The sequence below is a fragment of the Malurus melanocephalus genome, unplaced genomic scaffold (assembly GCF_030028575.1).
Source record: "Malurus melanocephalus ecotype Western Australia unplaced genomic scaffold, MMel_1.1 scaffold_99, whole genome shotgun sequence".
In the NCBI taxonomy this organism is placed as follows: Eukaryota; Metazoa; Chordata; class Aves; order Passeriformes; family Maluridae; genus Malurus; species Malurus melanocephalus.
The window spans coordinates 1489292-1509946 of record NW_026623331.1 but is presented as its reverse complement, the minus strand read 5'-3'; the positions used below and the strand labels follow the sequence as shown (position 1 = coordinate 1509946).

Genomic DNA, 20655 nt, shown 5'->3' with positions numbered 1-20655 from the left:
CTTTCAGTATCCTTTTTCAAAGCAGGATTGTGAGACACATGGACCATTACTGATCATGAAGTAAAGTTCATTTATTTTAAATATGTGCCATTATTCTATTTTCTTGGTTTAATCTCTTAGTTGAGCATGTGAAGAGATACGATAAACAGGCAGTCTTCACTTTTCAGCAAGCACAACTCAGATCTGCACCATCTATGGTGGTGGTGGTGAGTGAGGGCAGAGAGGAAACCCACTGATTGCAATCTTGGACAGCTGTCTGAGTCTCTGTGTACAACCACTGCTTGAATTTCTACTTGCTCCTGACTATGAGCAAATGCCCAAGTTTTGGTAAATGCACTGAGGTCAAATGAGTTCCTTCAACACATATCTAATTTTCCTTTGCTTCCATGTGCTGATGAATCATTTTTTCCCAAAAATGGTCCGGAAAAAGGAAAAATAAACTATGATCCGCAACACCAAAATTCCCCACTGTGACAGAAGTGCGACAAGTCTTAGACATAGACCTTATCCTCTGCTTCAAGCACAGCACCAAGAGCAGAGTGGAGRGAAAAGCCAAACACTGAGTGCTAGAACAGACTTGTGGCATTGCTGCTGACCATACTGCCAGTTAGACAAATCSTAACACACTAAAGCATGTTCTCTGAAAACCCTAAATCACATAGCAACTGTATGAGTATATATTTTCGCAATAGCAGTCCACATGAAATGTATATTTTCGGTGCAAATCTAATTCAGACCTCTATTACTACTGAGGACGGCCAGTTTGCAAGCACTTGCAATGTTAACAGACTATTTTCTGATTAATAGGTTTTGATCTTGGTACTRTATATGATTTGCACCTTCACCATGTACTATACTTCTCAGAACATTTCTGACCAGATTGAACCTGTTTAGAGATTTTGACTGTGTTATGTACATGTACACTGCTTCACTATGAAGGACAGAATAYCAAATGTACTACTGTCTTTAATTAAATACTGCTTATAATATTTTTCCACCTAAGAAATATATTAGTAATGCAGGTATGCATCTGCTTATGTAAATGTCTCAGAAGTTTTAATGGAATCTGAAAAGACAGCAATTTCAGCACAGTCTGGGTCTCAGAATTTTAAACAAAGCATTCTCCTTAGATTGACTCAACATTTTCCAAACTTAATAGTTTCAACCAAAATGATTTTATGTAAATCAATTTTGAGCAGAATAAAGATAAAGTTATTTGATTTTTCATACTTATCTGTTATTAGGCGTGAAATATTTGAGGCAGAATCTTTARTTGTATAATAAAGGCAAACTATGATAATCAATTACTTTTGCTATACATGTTCCACACATGCAGAGAATGAATGTTAATTCCTACACTGCAAAACTCCTGAATCTCACTGATATAAATATATTTTCTAACTTGTTACAGATGATCACATTCTTGGCTATAAATTTCATAMAAAGAAATACTTACTACTGTGCACAGTCAATCAGTTGATATTCGTTTGACCTCTCGAAGCATGCCTTTACGCCTTCATCATCCCAGAGCTTTTTTGCATGTTCAAAGAATTCCTGAAAATTTGAAATGCAATAAATGAGAACATTTCTCAATTTTTTCAATTCCCAATCTGCGCTGCTCCTTCCCCCAACCTTCATGCTTTATATTTTGCAGAATGATAGATTATATGCTTACAGAAGAAAAGCTATAAGCATTTATTAGCAGAATTGTAATAAAATAACAAAACATATGGCTGCTGAGAGTTTCTCACACACGTAGTATAATGAATGCTGTCTTCAAAATTCATGCCAGTCCATATATAAAATTTACTGTAAGCATGTTCACTTCATTTTTAACTGAATTTATGCTTCTGTCATGGAAAAGGTATAGAAGTGATGCAAAAAGTTGCTCAGCTTATAAACATCAGCTTCTCATAGAAAGAACCAGAGTGTCACTTAAAAGAGATTGCACAATTTTTCCTAAAAAACACAACTTTCCGCTATTTGATATTTTCTCATGCAATATAATAACTYGATTGCAAGATTTTCAGAGTGTTTTTTCAACACTGCTTCCTCCAAACAGCTGCCTGGCACAACGTGCTTTTCCTAGCAGCTATCCCAGGCTACCCAATCCAGAAATAGCTGCCAAAAAGTATACTCAGATTTATTTGAAAGAGGAACCAAAGCCATCCTGGGTGCTGGTGAAGCTATAGCTCTGTTGTACAAAACACACACATGCAGAGAGGTAGGTCCAGCCCTGCTGGCTCCTTTGTTTCTCCTGCCCCAGCTCTGGAGACTCAAGGATCCAGCTTGTTTTAAAGCTGGGAGTCCATTTTATGTTATATCATTACTGGTAAGTGACACTGTAACAGAGTTTTCCCAGCTACATTATTCTAAAATCAAATGAAGGAGGGTTAGATGAATTAATATAATAATAATCCTTTATTATATGATTCTTTCCTCCCTCAAACAAAATTGTTAAAGGAATAGGTCAACTCAAACACCRAAGTTGTTTTCTTAACACCTCAACACTGCTAATAAATCACCAGGGTTCTTTGGTTAGTCACAAATTTGTGAAACCTAAGGAATTGCTTTTCCACAGTTCARTTTGGCTCTGTGTAAAATAGGTGCAATATCACTATGAACCTCATGATCCTGTCAAAATTTTGCATAAACATCTGAATTCTGAAACTTTCTGAAATTCTTGCCAGTCTCTCCCCACATCTTTTCAGGACTAAAAATTTCTCTTGAGAGAAAAAGCTCACAGTGAAAGACCAGTACAGCGAGTTCACTTTTACTCTATATGGGTTCCCAATCTTGCATGCCACCCCTGTGAGGTGTCCCAAAAGGTGAMACTTTGCCCATCAGCAAATGACTCTGACCTGCTGGAGACATTTTCAGGGAAAGACAAAACTACAGGACAAGATTTTCAGAACAAACCAGTACCAAAAATTTAGTCAGGCTTTGAACCTGGCTATAGAGGTCCTSGATAACTCCAGAAATGCTTTCCCCCGCCCCCCAACAATATTGTGCACAATTTAAGAYGTTTTCAAAATGGTAGAGAAAGGAAGATATTAAAGCAGGCATGAAAAGCTTTTGCAGAAAGTCTTGGAAGAAGAGAGGAAGGAAYACATCCTCTTGACTGGCAGGTGATTACACTGCCCTTGAAATTTATTTCTTTACTTGAGGAGGATATGTTTATTTAGTCTTTGTTATTTTAATGACTTTTGTAATGATTGTTTTAAAGACTGCAGATTCACCTTTTGAAGTTATGCTRCATACCTATCATAAACTCTCTGCTCCTACAGCAGTAAAAAAGCTAAAACAAGSTCAAGGAAGGACAAGATATCAAAGGAAATAAGTAGAAGGAGAAATCGGACACACATACATAACAGAGAGCACTACTACAACAAAGAACTGGGAAAGTCAGAATGATAAATACCAGACACCATGGAACATTCCTCAAATATGTAGCTTATGCTTGATTGATACTTGGGGATCAGGTGAATGCATCTCACTTGCTAGCATCTTTGGCCAAAGAAAAGAATTGCCTTCTCAATGGAAAGAGTGAACTGTGGCTAAGTGTCTGGTCCTGAGGCAGAAGGAGCCAGCTCTCCATCCCCTAGATGGGAGCAATGTCCAGCCTCAGCCCTTCCTCCCACAGGCACTCACTGCTGAAGGTGTGGGGTCTGAGCACAGTGTGGCTGTCTTCCCCTCCTCCCCATCTGGGGGTCGGAATTTACATCTATCTGGAAAGCCATCTCTAAGGGGAACAAACATATTAAAAAACAGTCTAATTTAGCCCCACAGAGCCTACAGGAAGGGGAGAGGATGAGGAGAAGGATGTCAGTGTAAGAATATCCTTTTCTGCAAGCGGGGATGCACTGAGAGATCAGTTGAAAATGTAAATAAGAAAGTAAATAAATAAATAAATTAATAAAGTTGCATAGCTACAGTAGTTTTTAACTTCACTTGTTTTTACATTCTCTGTATAAGCTTTATTTACTCTTAAAAATCTCTTTTAAAAAAGAGGCAATGATTTCAGCTCACCTTTTTGACACCCTGCAAATATGTTGTAAATACAGTGTTTCTGTATCATATGCTTCAAATATTTCCACCTGACCCCTATATCTCAAAGCAGTCTATTTAAAACAACTTCCAGAYTTCTAGTCCAAAGCAAATCCTACAAAACGGAGCAGATATACTTCCCTCATTAAAATGTACCGATCTACTGCAGAGGAGTACACTTGCCTGCAAATTGCCTCCCACGCAGCTACTCGATCCTTCCTTCCCAGGTGACTAAAGCCTTCCAGAAAAATCCTGCTTCATTTCAAGATGCCAAGTACCATGATCCAACTTCTCACACTTGTTTTTAACCCCTCTCTCATCAGCTTTAAGTTCTTCATTATTTTTTCAGCTCATCTGCATAAGACCCCCCATTGCCAAGAACCGAGGACTCTGCACATTCCAAACACATCTGGATGCCAGCCTCCTCCCCATCACAGGACAACATCCAGACAGCGGTTACCATGCCACTTTCAACCCCTGCAATCAAGACCCTTTTGCCTGACCAGCCTTCCAACAATTGCTCCCCTTCCCTCAATCCTTRTGACTCATGAATCCCAGTGCTTGTCACTTCTTCCTTCCTCCCGCCCTGGCCACATTGTGACCATCTCATTGGCAAGCAGACCCTGGTGTGGGCTTCAGGCTCTGCCTGCCCTTCARCACCTGCTCTGGGCTGCAGTATCCTTGGTGGGGCAGCCACAGTCGGCAATTCCTGTCAGAGGAAGAGCCAGGGGAACTCCAAGGACAGAGAATTCAGATTTGCTCCAACTGAGAAGGGAAGACRGGCTAAAACATTTAAAAATGTTATCTTAGGTCAGGAAAACACAAATAAGGTTTTAAAGAGTAAGTTGTGATTTTAGTAGCTTACATTCTGAGCTGGTCAAACTGAAACTTTCTTAAACATGTGACTTCTGTAAAGTACCTTTTCAGTTCTTAGAAGTCACGAGCCAGGTACTTTAAGAAACCTCAACCAGGACAGAAGAAAACAGGTACATGATAAATCACTCTGGTAATCTGATGCATTGTATTTGCAAGTGCATGCAGTTGACTTCTACCAGATCAAAGTCACCAAAATCTACTAAAAATATTTATATATGTATACTGAAGAAAACCAGGAAATAATGTACTGTGCCTGAAAGCAGAAAACCACCTACACCATGACCAAACAGAACAGTTGCTTCACCCAAACTCTTCCTTAGAGACGGAGGCATACAAAKAGTTGCACCTATTAATATACATATAAAATAAAACAATCACTATATTTTTAATGTAGTATTTTAGTCGGAGCACTGAAGAAGTAAATGATAATGCTTTAGGTCTCACAAGTTAAAGGTATCATGAATTACAGGTACTTTTTACATTGCATGCATTAATTTACACCATTTATCTAAGAATTTACAGCAATCATTAGACCATAAAAAACCTTGATGTGATACTTGGATGTCATCAAAATGAAGTTAGGATACACAACATCTCAAATATTTATTAATACAAAACTATTTGGAAATTTTCCACTCTTCCTGAGTGAAAATTTGAAACCTCAGTCTCACATTCCTGAGCTTCCTTCTCACTAGCAGATAGATTTTGCTATAAATAATCACACATCATATAAAAATCATGAAGAGCCAAAAGCAGGTTATGATTACTTTTTTTTTTTTTTTTGGAAGAAAATAAGCTGAGATATACATAAATGTAGAAAYACTCTGAGCTGGTATCACTGGCAAAAACAATAGGCTACTGTGTTTTAGAAAGGTCTTGTAGAAATATTTTTATTCATCTAATTCAAGGAAAAAAATCTCAATTCAATGTATTCCCATACATAGCATTCCAAGAAAACAATACAGGTAACAAATATAATGTACTACAATCAAGCCTCAGGGCACTGTTTTGCAACTTTATCTTACTAGAAAATACAGCTTGTTCTAGAAATTAAATTTTCCTTATTTTGGAAAGAAACTTTTTTTTTGGTAGGTTACCTTAGAAACCTCCTCCCCCTTATAACTCCTACAAAAAATTTTCAGGTAGCTAAGAAAGGAATTATTTCACTTTTTAGATGCCTAAAATGGGAATAAATACTAGCAATTAAAATGACATATCTTCATGAACGAACTTCTTTGTGTATTTTGGAAACAGAACTTTTCATCTAGCTGCTTTACAAACCACAGATGTTCACATTAGGTCAGAAATACAATTTTTATTCTACTAAAATTCTTCCTTCCTTCCTTCCTTCTGGATGGAACATACATTTAATAGCTATCCTGATGTCACCTTTCAGTCTCCCAAAAACTGGAATGTGGAAGGCTTCACTGTATTCTCCGCTCGTGTTAATATATTGTCAACATGGAAACAACTGCTTAGATCAATGAGGAGTCAATCTCCCTCAAGCCAAAATTTATGTTCTTATTCTCCTAAGCTTCAGGAYTGTAAGACAATTTCTCATCTAAAACACAGATTAAATGTGTCTGATTACCTGACAACCACTTAAAGAAGTGGCAAACGTTACACATTCTCATAGTTCTGCCATTGTGGGTGTGAAATGAAGTCATCACTTCTATTCTGAATTTCAGTTACTACTTCTTCTCTCATGTACTTAACCAAACATAAAGTAAATCACACAATGCATTAAAAATTCCCACCTAACACCTCCCCARCTCCCAATGACAACTGCAGTACAAGATGGTCCAGAGAATTACTTCACACAGGAAGGGAGGCATGTGCCTCCCTACCAAGCAGGGAGTGAGTCCCCCCTTGTACTTTCCAGAGTATAGTGCAGGGGGTATATAAATATGTATATATACATACATACATACAGGCAGTCCCAGTCTCCCATCCACTAACTATGAAAAAATTTTGTGGAATAAAAGAGTGACAGCTCTAATGTGGAACACTGTAATACCATAAAGATGGCACCCAGTGGAGTCAAAGGCTGTATAGGCAAACTACCTGTAGGATTTTCTAAACGTGGCATRTTTGACTCTTCAATTTAAACAATATCCTTTGAAGCACCCTTTTTGGTACCAAATTTGAGATGAGCCCTGAACCAGATCCATCAGCCTGCAGCCCAAGTCATGGAGTATGACAGCAACAGCGAATAGTGGGATGCTGTGCTGTTATGAGGGAGGATGGACAGCAACACGATCTGGGAGAGACTGTGAGCAAGAACTCTACCCTACCACTWTCATCACTTCCCACAGAACTGTGAGGAAGCATTTTTCCATGTGGTGCCCAGGGGCTAGTCAGAGTGACTGCATTGTGGGAGAAGGGAAGCTCAGCTGAGCTTCCCCTCGTGCCCCAGAAAACTTCATGGCTCCTGGGGCTGTCCACTGCTGCCCTGGCAGATAACACAAATCTGATCAGTGTATCAGTATYATAGGTTGGGCTTGATGATCTTGAAAGTCTCTTSCAGCCTAGCTCGTTCTGTGTGTGATTCTGTGTGTGATCAGTATTCTGGGTTTTGCAGCATAAACCTTATAAAGTAACAGAAGAATAGCAATTTAAAAAAGTTTAAATTGGAGTCAAGTAAACGCCTGGAATTTATATGAAGCAAAAACTACTTTTGTGGCTCCAGGACCTTCTTGCAAGCCTCTACAGTCTGTACTCACTRTAGACAGTCTTCATTTTGAGAGCCTGACTTTAAACTCAAATCCTAACCCAGCGTTTAATGAGGTGGTTGTAAACTGTAGTTCCAAGAATCCTGCAAGAGAAGTGACTGACAATTTGCCCAGTGACCCCAATTATTTGCTTGTACCAAGTGTAACAACTAATTTTCTATTAAAATTGCGCTTCATCCCCAAACATCTACTGAGTGCAAATGCAAGCTGTGTAAACAAAAAAAAATTTAAATGGATTTAATGATTGGGTGAAGTACCAGGTAAGGCACCCAAGAGAGAAGGAAGCCTGCTCAGTTACCTCTCCCACAAACAAGTAGTCTCTTGATAATCAGCTTCTTGTTTACAAGTTAAAAGTGTCCCTTATGGCTCAGTCAGTTCTCCTTAATCCTTTATGAAATGTTCTGCCTAACAAGAGAGCTGTTTTGCTGTAGGTATACAAAATGCAGCTGCTCTAACTCCTAATGCCTCCAACAAAGACAGCCAAAACAAAAAGCAGAATACATGACTTGAATTTTCCCCAAGAGCAGCATTGTCAAAACCTTCATTAGAATCAAAGCAATAGCATGAGAAACACTGCAGCCACGTAGGGAGGGGTGGTCAACTGGCCCACAAGGACCATCCTCAACAGTAGGGTTCAGATGTTGCTGAAGAACTAGCACTTACAGTAGATTAATAAAGAAACCTTTAGGAAAAAGTACAACTTCCACCCCCTGCAAAGTATTTTCTGTTGTAATTTGTGGGTGTGCAATAATCAGTGCAATTACTTTACTAGTTAGTGACTCATTCTGATAGGCACAGCAGCAGCTTGGCCTCTAACCCCTCCTCTGAGACCTAACTTTGGACCCGTCAAAGAAAAATACAGGATAATATATCCAGATCTACCTTCTATTCCTTTTGATTGGACTTATTCTGCCTTTTTTTAGGCTGGATGCAATAGTCTTCAAGCATGATCAGTCTGCACTAACCACAACCTCAGTTTCACTATAGCTGAACAAGGGAGGACGGTAAATACCACTTTCACAGAAACAACCAGTGTTGGGCCATCTTACATTCCAAGGAAACAAAATTAGTTCATTAACCTCTGGGAGAATCTTATCCAGCTCTCAAGTATAAGGAAAGACGCTGGAGCAACAAACAGCATTTATAAATGTATAAAAGCACCATTTTCACATAACTACCACATGTAACCGTGTGACACCATAAGACAAAATACATGAATTGTGGAGCTTGCTGACAGTGTTAAAAAAACTGTGAGTGCAACTAGCAGAGATTTATTCTATATCCCTTTCTTGAACTATTTCTTTGATTTCACTTTCAAGCTCTTACTCTACACTAAATTTCCAAGATGTGTGTGAAGTTGCGGTATTAGCCTGATCACCCTAGCAGTTCAGTTTCTGCCTGCCAGAAACATGTTCCCTTTGCCATCTTATTTTACAGAAATCAACAAGTTCAACTTCTGTAGATCCCAAAACTGATCTGCAAGGTCTGAGAAATGTATTAATACATGCTTCAAACTTATATCTGACAAATACTAAAAAAAAATGCCTGAAAGGTCTTTAGATTATACCAGCAAAAATAAACACATCATTTTATGCTTTTGTAGTATTTTGAGGCTAGCACTGTGCTTTAGATAAGCTTAGAAATTGAGAATGCATTGAAAGTCAAAGAACATTTCCATATTTTTCCTTCACTACCTGTTAAATACTGACACTTTTTTTCTGAGTTAGAAAATGATGCTTTTATCACACTAAAATTAAAACCTCTGATTCAATCTTTTAGCTTGCATTTTAACTGTATACTTCAAGTTTTAGTCTGCCATCAYAAATCCTTGAATGTTGTTGCCTATCTGCTATTTTAAGAGGCCACCAAACTTTCAACCAAGAGAAGTAAAAGAGATTTAAGCCAATTACTTGGCATATACAGTGCCTGACAATGTGTCAAGGATRGAAAGCTCGTGCCAATTCTTTTTCCTTGAAATTATGTCGGTATTGGAGAGTCAGGACCCTCTCCCTGAAAGCTCTTAATTTGGAAAAAAGTGCCACGTCTCAAATTGTTTGTGAAAGTAATTAAGGTGCGTTACACAATCCTACAATGTCGCTGCCCTTTCCATTTCTGAAGCACTTGTGAAAAGAAAAATGTAAGTACTGTTATAATTCCCTCAAGGAGATTTTTTTGGGGGACAGATGACGATAAAGCATGAAATTAATTTGCAAGTGCTGAACAATATACATAAAGAATGAAAAGTATGCAATGATTGGACAAAAATCTGCGAGCAGGTGGTTTATCCCGGTTACCAAGATGCTGCTTACATGGTTGTCTTTGTAGAGCACTGAGCATTGAAACTGAAAAAAATTGTTGAAAAACACATAACCTCTGTGTCACCTGTACTGGGAGATGTTTGCTKGGTGTTTATTAAAAGCAATAATGGCACCATGAAAATTTACAGATGCTGTATGTRAAAATCTGTATCTTTATCTGACTAGGWAAGACTGGAGRGAACAGTCTGTGTGGAATAAAGGAYGGCAAATTAGCYCACAGCACTTTTCTACTGCTTCTGGTTCTGCAATCATTTAAATCCTGGGTCTTTCCAATGAATACCATATTCAATTTTAAGTCAATATAACATCCAGTTAGCGAATAGGTACAAACCACTCTGCAATCCCTGATGAAGGGACTGTTAAGGGAAGTATGTGTTGCTGTAAGACATTTATTATCGAGTGGTAAACTTGAGGCATTCCATGGCAGGGAACATTATCAWGATTTTTATTTTCAAAACACTGGCCAATAGCAATAATGTACATGCTGTAACATGGTAGAATTGGATCGGAATCTTCCCCAGTTTTAAATCTCAATTAGCATTGTATTAGATAACATTTTTTATCAGCTGTATAGTAAGTTGTCTATTCCATGCTACAATATATTTGGGCACAAGTCAACACAAAAGAATTGAGATCCTCCAGTGGATTGTTATTTTACCACATAGTAAAAACCATGAAGTCAATTTTCACCAGCTGCTTTCAAGAGATAAATCTAAATGTGCACTTTGTCACCTTTTGACAATGAGAACCTGACCCCCTCTTSAAATTCCTCCTGTGTGCTCTCAGCCTTTCTCACAAGTCAGCCTTTGATGTCAGTCCCCCAGAGGGTAGGATCCCCCAAAGAAGTCAAACCAGCGGAGTACAACGCTGAGGGAGGCAGCTCTTCCCTATTCCCAGGCAGCTCTCCTGCCTCTGCCATAGGGAACCCCTGCTGCTTCTGTAAATACARTTTCAGAGTGAAGACAAGCATTCAAGCGAGCTGTAAAAACACAGGACTGCAGCCTGTAAATTYTTCCAGTACAGAAAGTTTCTGCTACTCTCAGCTTCAACTGTTTTCCTTASATCAGTTTTGAAGGTCATACATCAAGGAACTATTTCATGCTCTAATATGCACTTTATTATTTKTAAGTGATTTCCTACTAGACAAGTGGTTTGCAAGGACAGAGAACTCTCATTTCCTTTTATAGATTTGATTCGGAAATAAATGCTGGCAACATCATGTGACAAACGGGCAACATCCACAACTTGAGCAACTCTAATAATTGTATCAGAAAGTAATGGAAAAGCCAGCCTGCTGCTGCCAAATCTATTTAGCCTCCCACTGCTCTGCCCAAGTTTTACCTAAATTCTTCAGCAGCATCTCTCTTCTTTTGACACTTCTTCCTGTCCTTATCCATGCGCAAAAAGGTAGYTTCAGCACACTAACTTATTCTTAAATATTTATAATAGTAGGAAAAGGAAATACAAGTCCTTATTATATCTCTGTGGTTAAACTAAATTGAGTTTCAGGAAACTTTTTTTTAATGAATAACCACAAGTGTAGATATATGTATATGAATAAGGACTTCAAAGAGAAAACTTTTTTGTCTTCTCTATCTGGTAGCTGTTGCCTTTTAGAGCTTATTCTGGGAAATGACTGGATACAACTGCAGGAACTAGTAATTTTAGAAATTTGGAAGTTACATATTTTAAAGGAATCCCATAGCTTGAAGATGTACTCRTGTTTATGAATGCAGGATCCCTCTATCCTATTATTCAGTAAGATAAAGGTGTCTTAATAAAGCTCTGAGAAATCACACAAGTATGCAAGTAAATCTTGTAAAGTAATATGCAAATAAATCTTGGCTGCAATTTATATAACTTTCAACATTCTTCTAAYGACTGTTCCTACAAATCTGGTGCTGATGAGCCCCAAAAATTAACCTCTGCAGACTAATTTAGAAGAAATTCAGCAAGCAACTTCAGAAAAACACCATTTAAAATTCCTGGTATTTAGTTGCCACTTTCCATTCTGCAGAGYATATAATTTTCAAGAACTATGATAACAACATCCTATTATATATAATATGGAAATAATGTATATACAGTAACAAATGAAATTGTTGAGGCATCAGAAGCKAAGTATTTTTTGTTAGCCCATAAATATTCTTACAACTCAGAAATGGCTTAGAATTCAACAAAAATCTGTATCCACAGAAACAAAAATCTGTGTTTACAAATTCAGATAACTAGGGACAATGGATAACTTGTGGATGGAAGATTATGTTGGAATTTCAGAGCGGAAAATCACTAAGAGGGCCTACCTGTTTGGGATGCAAATGTTTCCAGGGTATCTGAAGAAAAAAATACTTATAGAGCCTAAGATAGCTTCTTCCCTTTCTTCCCAGTCATTTGTTTACTATTTGCTGCARGATTATTTCTCACTTCAAATGTAATCTAACATGAAAGCTGCTGATCAATATTGTAAACAGATGATTAGTGTCTTGTGACTGCCAAAGAACTGTTAATGAATCTCAATACATGATGCTGAAGCAGGGACGTGAGGTAAAATAATTAAATTGAGGGAGATAATTAAGCAGGTAATTCCTTCAGTTTAAAAGGCAAATATTGTCAGAGCTCCTTAAACAGAAAGAAATTGTTTACACTTGTCTCAGAAATGGCAGGAAATGCATTTCTTTGGATTAATTAAAATCAAACTGCCACCAACTGCAGCACTCCCTACTGAGGCAAAACACAGAGGTAGTGAAATTTGAGGTCATTGATACTGAACCCCTCCAACCGGCAACAGCTAAGGTCCCCAAGGAGCCTTCCTGCACCTTCTCTCCCTTTTCCTTCCTTCAGACACTAYTTGTGCTGTAGAGCCTGACAGACATACCATAGGGCCATCAGCAACCTCCCTGTAAGAGSAGTGGTTGCACAGGAACAAAAAAGCCCTGCTGGATGTTGCACCTGGTGAAGGAATTCAATTCAGCTGGATCCAGAGAGAAAACCTGGCAGACATGTGCCAGCTGTGAGCAACACCTTGAGAACACAAGTCAGACAAGGACTTTTGCTGCCTTCAGAATGAGACAGAGAAATAAATACTGTCTTCCAGCAGCAAGCACTCTGAATTTCTAGGGGAACTCCATTCCACAGTCTTTATGGATCTCTTGCTTCCTGTGAATGACTGAAAAGAGATGGCTGGGCAATGAAGGCATACAGGTTATTCCCAGCTCTCTAAATATCTCTTGAAGAATGCCAGGAACAGGTGCATTGCACACCATAGCCTTTAAACAATCATAAATTTTTGAGAACTGAAGGTAGTGAAATCACTAGTATTTACTTTTAATTAAACAATGAAATACAAGCCAAGCTTCTTTTCCTCTCTACCTGCCCAATGAGCCATAGTTTATTATTCCATAGCTTTTTCAGTTTTTCAAGTTGAAATACAATAGTAAGGGARAGAGCCTTCTTATGTAATTCCATCCAAGACTTTTTTGGCAGTTAAACCAGGAAAYGTATGTAAACACCAGAAGTTAAATTTTTGATCAGTGGTAGCAAGCTCAAACTTTAATCCTGTGAAATAATCCAATATCTACATTTAAAGTAAACAATAAATATTTAAATATACAAAGRAAAAGGTGTTTATTTCCAGGAAAGAGAAAGGTATTGACTTGGAGAACTCAAGACTCTAAACAGTACTTCGATCTGTCATGCTGGGTGTATGACACATTTGGTTAAACATAAATGCTTTCCTCACATGGATATGTTTCTGTTTTCGAGCTGTGGCTTTCTTATCTACCTTTTAAAGATCAACGTTTATTTTTAATGCAATRTAATTTAATTAAGCAAACATTTGATATACATTCTTAAGCTATTTATACAGATAAGTTCATGATAGATTGAGTGTGTAAGACAAGGAAATTAATGTAAGAACTTTGCTTTCAGGATTTGCCTTCCATAGGATCCCACTTCRAAATATCATGCTGCAAATAAATTAAATTAATTTTATTTATGCTGCAATTAAAAAGGAAACTAAATAATAAAGCCTTTTGCCTATTACGCTTTCGTTAGTGTGATCATTTTTCATGAAGATTTCTAAACATGAAGCTACAATAAAATGTGGATAAAGAGCAGAGTGATCTTCATAAGAGAACAACAATCACAAACCAGTTTTGTGACTTTTCTAATTCAAARCCAAAGGACACCCACATCTGCTATATAAGCTATGTTTTTTTATTGCTCAGAATCATTATAAAAATACAGGTTAATTCCCCAACACATTCATTTACTTTTAGAAACCATATTGAAACCTGTCAATAAGCAAWTATTTTAACTAACTGGATCTTCAATGCACTGTATGTGTACAATTTCTACTTCTTAATGTTTACCCACTCAGCAGAGTATTTAGCGCTGCCCTTGAGTGCCGGATGTTTCCCACACAAAATGACTGCACTGAGAACATGTAGGCTGCAGCAAATCTCAGCAAGGTTAGAGGACATTTTGCTTTTGCACCCTCAAGGACTCAGTGCAATGGAGCCCTGATATTAATCTGAACCTTTAAAATGCACACACTACACTCCTGTGCAGGCTCCAGTGGCCATCAGCATCTTCAGACATCCCATACGGGGCAAGGCTTTAACCCTTGCTTGCTCTGGGTGAGCAGGCTGGCAGAGCTGTACTCTCAACACAGCCTGAGCAGGCTGCTGCTCCCTTGAACAATTATTAAAAATGTAAGGAAAACATTATATGTTTTCCAAGCCACAAAACATGGCATTCTTAAGACARTGTTTTAGTACAACAGCAGTTGCACTTCTGTTGATGGTGACTGTTGTGGACAACTATGAATACCTTTTCCCTACCTTTTTAGTAGGAAGAAGATGGCAAACACACTGCCCTGGTTGATTACCAATAGCTACGGGATCCATATAGCTACACCACACATGAAGATGAAATGTGTGCAAAGAAACCTTAAAATAGCATAAACAAATATAGTTTTATTGTCAGTAATTGATCCCTGATCATCTTGTTTATTATACACTTTTAAATTACAAGTCAATGCTAATAGTCCCTTGATGACTATTATTATCTGGTTCATTGCTAGATATACTTCTAACGGTAAGAGCTAGTAAATGAAAAGATATTTATTAACAAGCCTGCCTCAATCTTGGGATGACAGCCCAGGCGGTGGCAGCGTGAGAAGCAGGAGAGATGGAGACACCACAGGGATGGGGTGTCCAAGCTTTCTCTGGGCACTGGCAGTGCCCAAGGGAAATACCAAGTAATGCACATGCACAGACTGCGCTTTAATTGACTTAAAAGTTAAAACCTTTGGCAGAGATAAATCAAACACACCACTAAATAATGGGACAAGMGATCCCATTCTCTCTGGCTTTACAAAACCACTCAGAATTAGGATGTATGAAAAAAGAATCTGTTTTAGTAASCTATTAAAGTTCTACACTGATACCCCATGGAAAACAAGTGTTTTCCATATCTTTAAGTATAAACAGTAAGAAAAACTCATGTGGTCTTYCAAAATGACTCAAGCACAAGTCACAATGTACTTCAGCTGCAACTGAAGCATGTCATAGCTCTATACTGAATCATTACACTCACTTTTCAGATTGTTAAATTTATCCGGGATTATATATCTTGCTAACACCACTCAGAGAGCAAGGGCAAGCACATAAGAGAGTCCAAATGCATATTTTTCAGCATATAACTCAAATCTTTGCTGAAAGAAATACAGCATTCCTTTGCCTTTTCTTCAAGCCTTTCATTTTCTCTGTGAGACGTTGGTTCAAAAATTATTTAAAAAAATAAGCTATCAATCTTACTTGGATCACTGCGTAACAATAAAAAGAGGGAAAACCATTACTATCMATTTTATTAACTATTCTATGTTAGCTGAAAACTATGAAATATTCTATCAAGGCAACCAGTTGCACTGTTCCATCTTACTTTTTCTGAACAGTTTGGACAACAAAGTCTATGAATTTGTGATACTGCTGTTAAGATTTTTTTTTAAAATGGAGTTTTTGGGTAACAGTCCTATTTCAGTATTTAACATAAAAAACACTKTACTAAGGCAATTATGCTGCCAGAAGTACAGTACACTATTGGAAATACCTGTTCACAGAGGTGATTTGGATTGAACAACTGAGTAATGATCTGGACAGAAATTATACAGGTCCCTGTTGGCACATTCAGCATGAGTAGGTCAAGTATATGGCTAGATGTGTTAKTTTTTGCAATGCAAGAACAGTACAAATATGAACTGAGAATAACTCTCCAATACAAATACACAAATATAAAATGCAATTATAGACATAGCAGTGATGAAAAAAAGATTCAATACACTATGAATGAGTATGCCTGTGAATTTCCATGGACTGATCCTAACAAATTAMCTAAGAAAGTTTCAAATGTAGCAATAATGGTTTTTGAAGATGATCTGGAAAACAAGCTTTGCTTATGAAACTTCTTTTGTATTAAACTTTACACATTTGAGCCAGATTCTCCAAACCACTGAAACTATGGGCAACGGGCTAATGAAAGGGAATCATAACACTCAAGACTGTGGTGTACTAGGACAAAAACAAATAGCTATTGCCAAAGATAAATCAGCTTTTCTAACCCAAACATCCTGGGGAGCGCAATATTGCCTAACTGGGGAYGTTGCCTGACAAAAAGGGTAGAAGTTTATCACTGGCTTCCTAAGGAAAAGGGTAGGTAGCATACGTGACAAAGAGAAACATCAAAGAAGGCAGGCACTGTGGGGGAATGACTCCTTCCTTTCTGGAGGACAAGCCACCAATAAGGACAGCAGGAGAAGTAACAACCTTAAACATTTGCCTTCAGCTGAGCAAATCCTCTAGAACAGATAAGAACATGCAATGGGAACATGCTCACTACAATGAYTGTTTTGGTCCAGGGCTGATTTCTTTCTTTTTTTATGCTAAAAGTATAGGTTGTGGGGGAAAACCTTCTTAGATCTACATATGCRTCTTCTTTGAGAAACTGCCTGAGGAATATGGCTGTACGTCAATTTATATCCATGTAACATTCCCCCATTTAGAGAAAGAGATGTTTTTGAGACACTTTTCAAGAATATGCTTAGGTTTCACACTTAAGTGGCACTGAGGTTTCGAGTAAGTGGCATATTTCACCTCCAGAACATTTATTTTATCTCCTAGTTGCAAAGCTCCTATGATATAGATGAGATCTAGCCTACAACTAGTTATTTAACATATCTTTTGTACCTGCTAGTAAGCAGATTCATACCATCACCTAGCAAGAACTGCTTCACAGGCCCATCTCTGGAGTAGGGATGTTGAGTGTCTGGTGCCCAAAAGCTGATGGACCAGGGAGAGGCAGGAAGCTGACCATGTGCTCTCCATGCAAGGAGCACAAGTAAATCCTTCATGGACTAATCAGTGGTGCTACCACAGGGCGTGGAGAACTAGGGCAGGTCAGGGTAACAACTCCTTCAGCTCTGCATGGGAAGGCTGTGGCTCATCATGATAGTGAGGATCTGGGGAGAAGCACGTGTATATTCCCAAGAAAAGAGACTCTGACCTTCTAGTCAAACTGTAGAAAAAGCATAAAAATCACTGGAAGTCTCCTCAGGTGGGGAGCTCCCTCTCGTTATCATGCTAACTCTCAAGCAGATACATGTTTTCAACGTGGTTTTACTTGATGTACTGTTAAAAACCAGCTCACATTATGAGGAGTAGATGAGAAGTTATGCTTTAGTCTAAATTGGTTATCTACTCTACTACACAGCTGGGAGGAGAAGGAAGAGTTTGGAGAGAAATAAAGCATTCCAAATAATCTGAATAGGAGTAAAAAAATTAAAATATTCCTAACAGGAAATCAMGCATTCTTATGAGGAATTTTCAGAACTAGAAGGAAAAAAGGTCAGTTTTAATGACTTTAATTTCTTCACTTGACAAGAATTCACAATCATCATAACTAACCCTCCAGMAATTATAGAAATGCCCTGACTGATGTTTGTCTTGTGACTTCAACAGTATTTTCCAAAAAGGTATTACATAAAAGACTGATTTTTAACTATTTTTCTCTGGCAGTTCAAAACCTTTACTTTCTTTATTTGATTTCTGATATCCTAAAAGCCTCTCATTCAACAAACAATTTAATGTGGAAAATATTTCATTTGAGGTCCAACAATGTGTGTAACTCACTTAAAATCTGAAGCAGACATTCTGATTATTTTAAAGGGCAGGGGGACAAATACGTCAATTTGGTTATGATGGTTTGTCTTCAGATTTTTACAACGTAAAGCATTAAGGAAAAAACAAACGAACAGCAAGAGACAAGCAAAAGCTTCTCTGAATATGTCAGGAGTGAATGTAGTTACTGAAAATTTGTTTTCCTCTTTCTTCACATTTCCAATTGGACATCCAATCAATCTGGTAGAGAATGTCATAACTCTGTTTCCTTCCAATAAAAAAGGAGAAAATTTACAATAGTTAAAATGGAGAAAAAAAAATTGTAAACATTCTGGGATTTCCAACATTTATCATGGAAGTAAATCATTGCTCTGTAAATCAGCCTCAACACATACCCTATGCATCAGCCTTATAGTAACTACTCCTAGGACCAATTGGCAGGAATTAGCACGGCAGGTAACAAGGAAGAATGGTGYTGAATCTTAGAGATGTAGCACTTTTGCTGAAGTAACAGAAGTTACCTCTCTTTTTAGTTCYTCTATGGTAAAGTASTAGAAAAAAGTTATTAATGAAAGCACTGYAGTTGAGAGGGACTAAGATATTGAYATTCACTTCTGCCCTTAATTTTTAACAGTGGTCTCCRTAAAAAACCCAACAAACCCAAACATTTGTACCCATGGTGTTCAGTTCTCCCTGTGCTGTGGGTTAGTTAAACAAGCTTTATTTTACCTTAGCTCACATATTTTAATATATCTCCATCTTGTCAGTTGGGCTTTAAGGTATTTTTAGACTTTCTAACTTGTATCATCATTAGTCAAATCAAAAAATGATCCTTGATTTTGTAACAATAGAGATAACAGAGAATGACTTTACACAATAGTCTGTGTTACTAATCCTAARAGCCGAAGCGTACCTATTATGTTTTCTTTTTATTGCCAAATTTTATCTCACTCCTGAAGTACTAATTAAAAAGATTCTTTTATTACTTAACATAGAACTATTTTTCCCCTTTTGACTTGCCCTTTCAAAAGTTAGCATTATTCAATACAAAATAAATTGAAATACGGCTGCAGCTAAAAATGACATTTTTCTCAATTTAGTAACACCACTGCATAAGAATGTAAGCAATATCTTAATTTCTATATATGCTTGCATGAAGACAAAGCAAACATTTTGCAAAACTTTCACAGAATACTCAACCCAGCAATTTCTAAATGTCCTAAATGAACTGCAAAAATGCACTCAGTGGAACGTACACACGCTTACACAAGTAGATTATTATGAATGCTATCAGTAAGAATGATAATTTGCAAATGATTAAACTGCAGAGATAAACAGAAGGTCGATTTTTATAACTTGATTCTGGCTTTGCCCGTAAGGATTGATGAGGAGCTGGTAAATTGACAAATAAAGTAAGAAATCCCCATTTTAGGCATCTATTTATTTCAACAAAATTCCTAAGAGATACTCCGTTTATAAGAATTAATAATTTCTACAGTCAAGGAATTTTGAAACTATTCTTTATATGRACATAACTTATTTTTATTCAGTTTCTCATACAAGACTTGAGACTTTATTTATGCGGCTGATTTATTTAAGGCTATGTTTTTCTTGAGATTCAGAAACAGGAATGCTCTTGCATTTTTTCACATTATCCTCCCAGCATACCCTAGATCCAACAGTCATAGCCTCATCCTGAAAAATGTACCATGACTATTCTACATCTCTGCATAGATAGGTGCTTTTGCTCTTTTAATTTTCCAACTTTTCTGTAAGAATGAAATCCAGAATAGTTGTTTTTCYCCCCGCCCTTTACAAGTTGTTACAATACTTATTAGAGTAATAACTGAGACTATGGAATCATGTATGGAAGTATGCAGCACGTAAATGATTACAAATCAGCACAACACATCAGCATCCAGCCATGCAGCCACAGGAGCCAAAACCCCACCCTTTTCCAGCCAAAGGCCCTGGTGTGCCGGCTGTGATCCTGGGAGGAAACTAACTGAGGGTGAAAGTATTTTCTAGCAAGTGAAAGGGACCAAGAGCAGGATAGCTGACCTTGTTATTTCCTGGTTATTGCTCTTTGTGCAGAGGAAATAGGCATTTTAGCAACATCAGCTCAAGCCAGCTGAGATTGTCTGCTTTTTAATGCATTTAGGTAACTTTTCTTTTTAGAGCAACCTTTGTTTGGAAAGTAAAATGACAACACTGTGAACTGCTGCTGTGTTTGTTCACTTTTCCAGKGGCAATTTTTTTAATATACACGTGCTTAAAAATCCAGTATGTGCCTCTTAACATACATCAGTTAAGCCTATACYTACTATGTAAAACAAAGAGAATTCCTGCAAATCTAGTGAGCTGGTGGTCCTGTCAGTCCTCTGGGAAAAGAGMTATCTCACTCTGCCCTCTGACTGAAAACCAAGCAGAGCAGAAATCCAAATTTCCCAGATGACTGCTCTGAATGTCTGCCTTGGAAGCTCTCCCTGGCTGCACATTTAGCAGACA

The 20655-nt window shown here is 37.7% G+C and overlaps 1 protein-coding gene across 2 annotated transcripts in view; it reads right to left on the bottom strand.

Moving 5' to 3' along the window:
- Positions 1 to 20655, bottom strand: part of GNAL (G protein subunit alpha L) — a 177148-nt gene that overhangs the window by 51476 nt on the left and 105017 nt on the right. For both annotated transcript variants that reach the window (XM_057368930.1, XM_057368931.1), the window contains exon 5: positions 1457 to 1554. In XM_057368930.1, coding sequence (XP_057224913.1) covers positions 1457 to 1554 — 98 coding nt within the window. The remainder of the gene's footprint in view (positions 1 to 1456; positions 1555 to 20655) is intronic.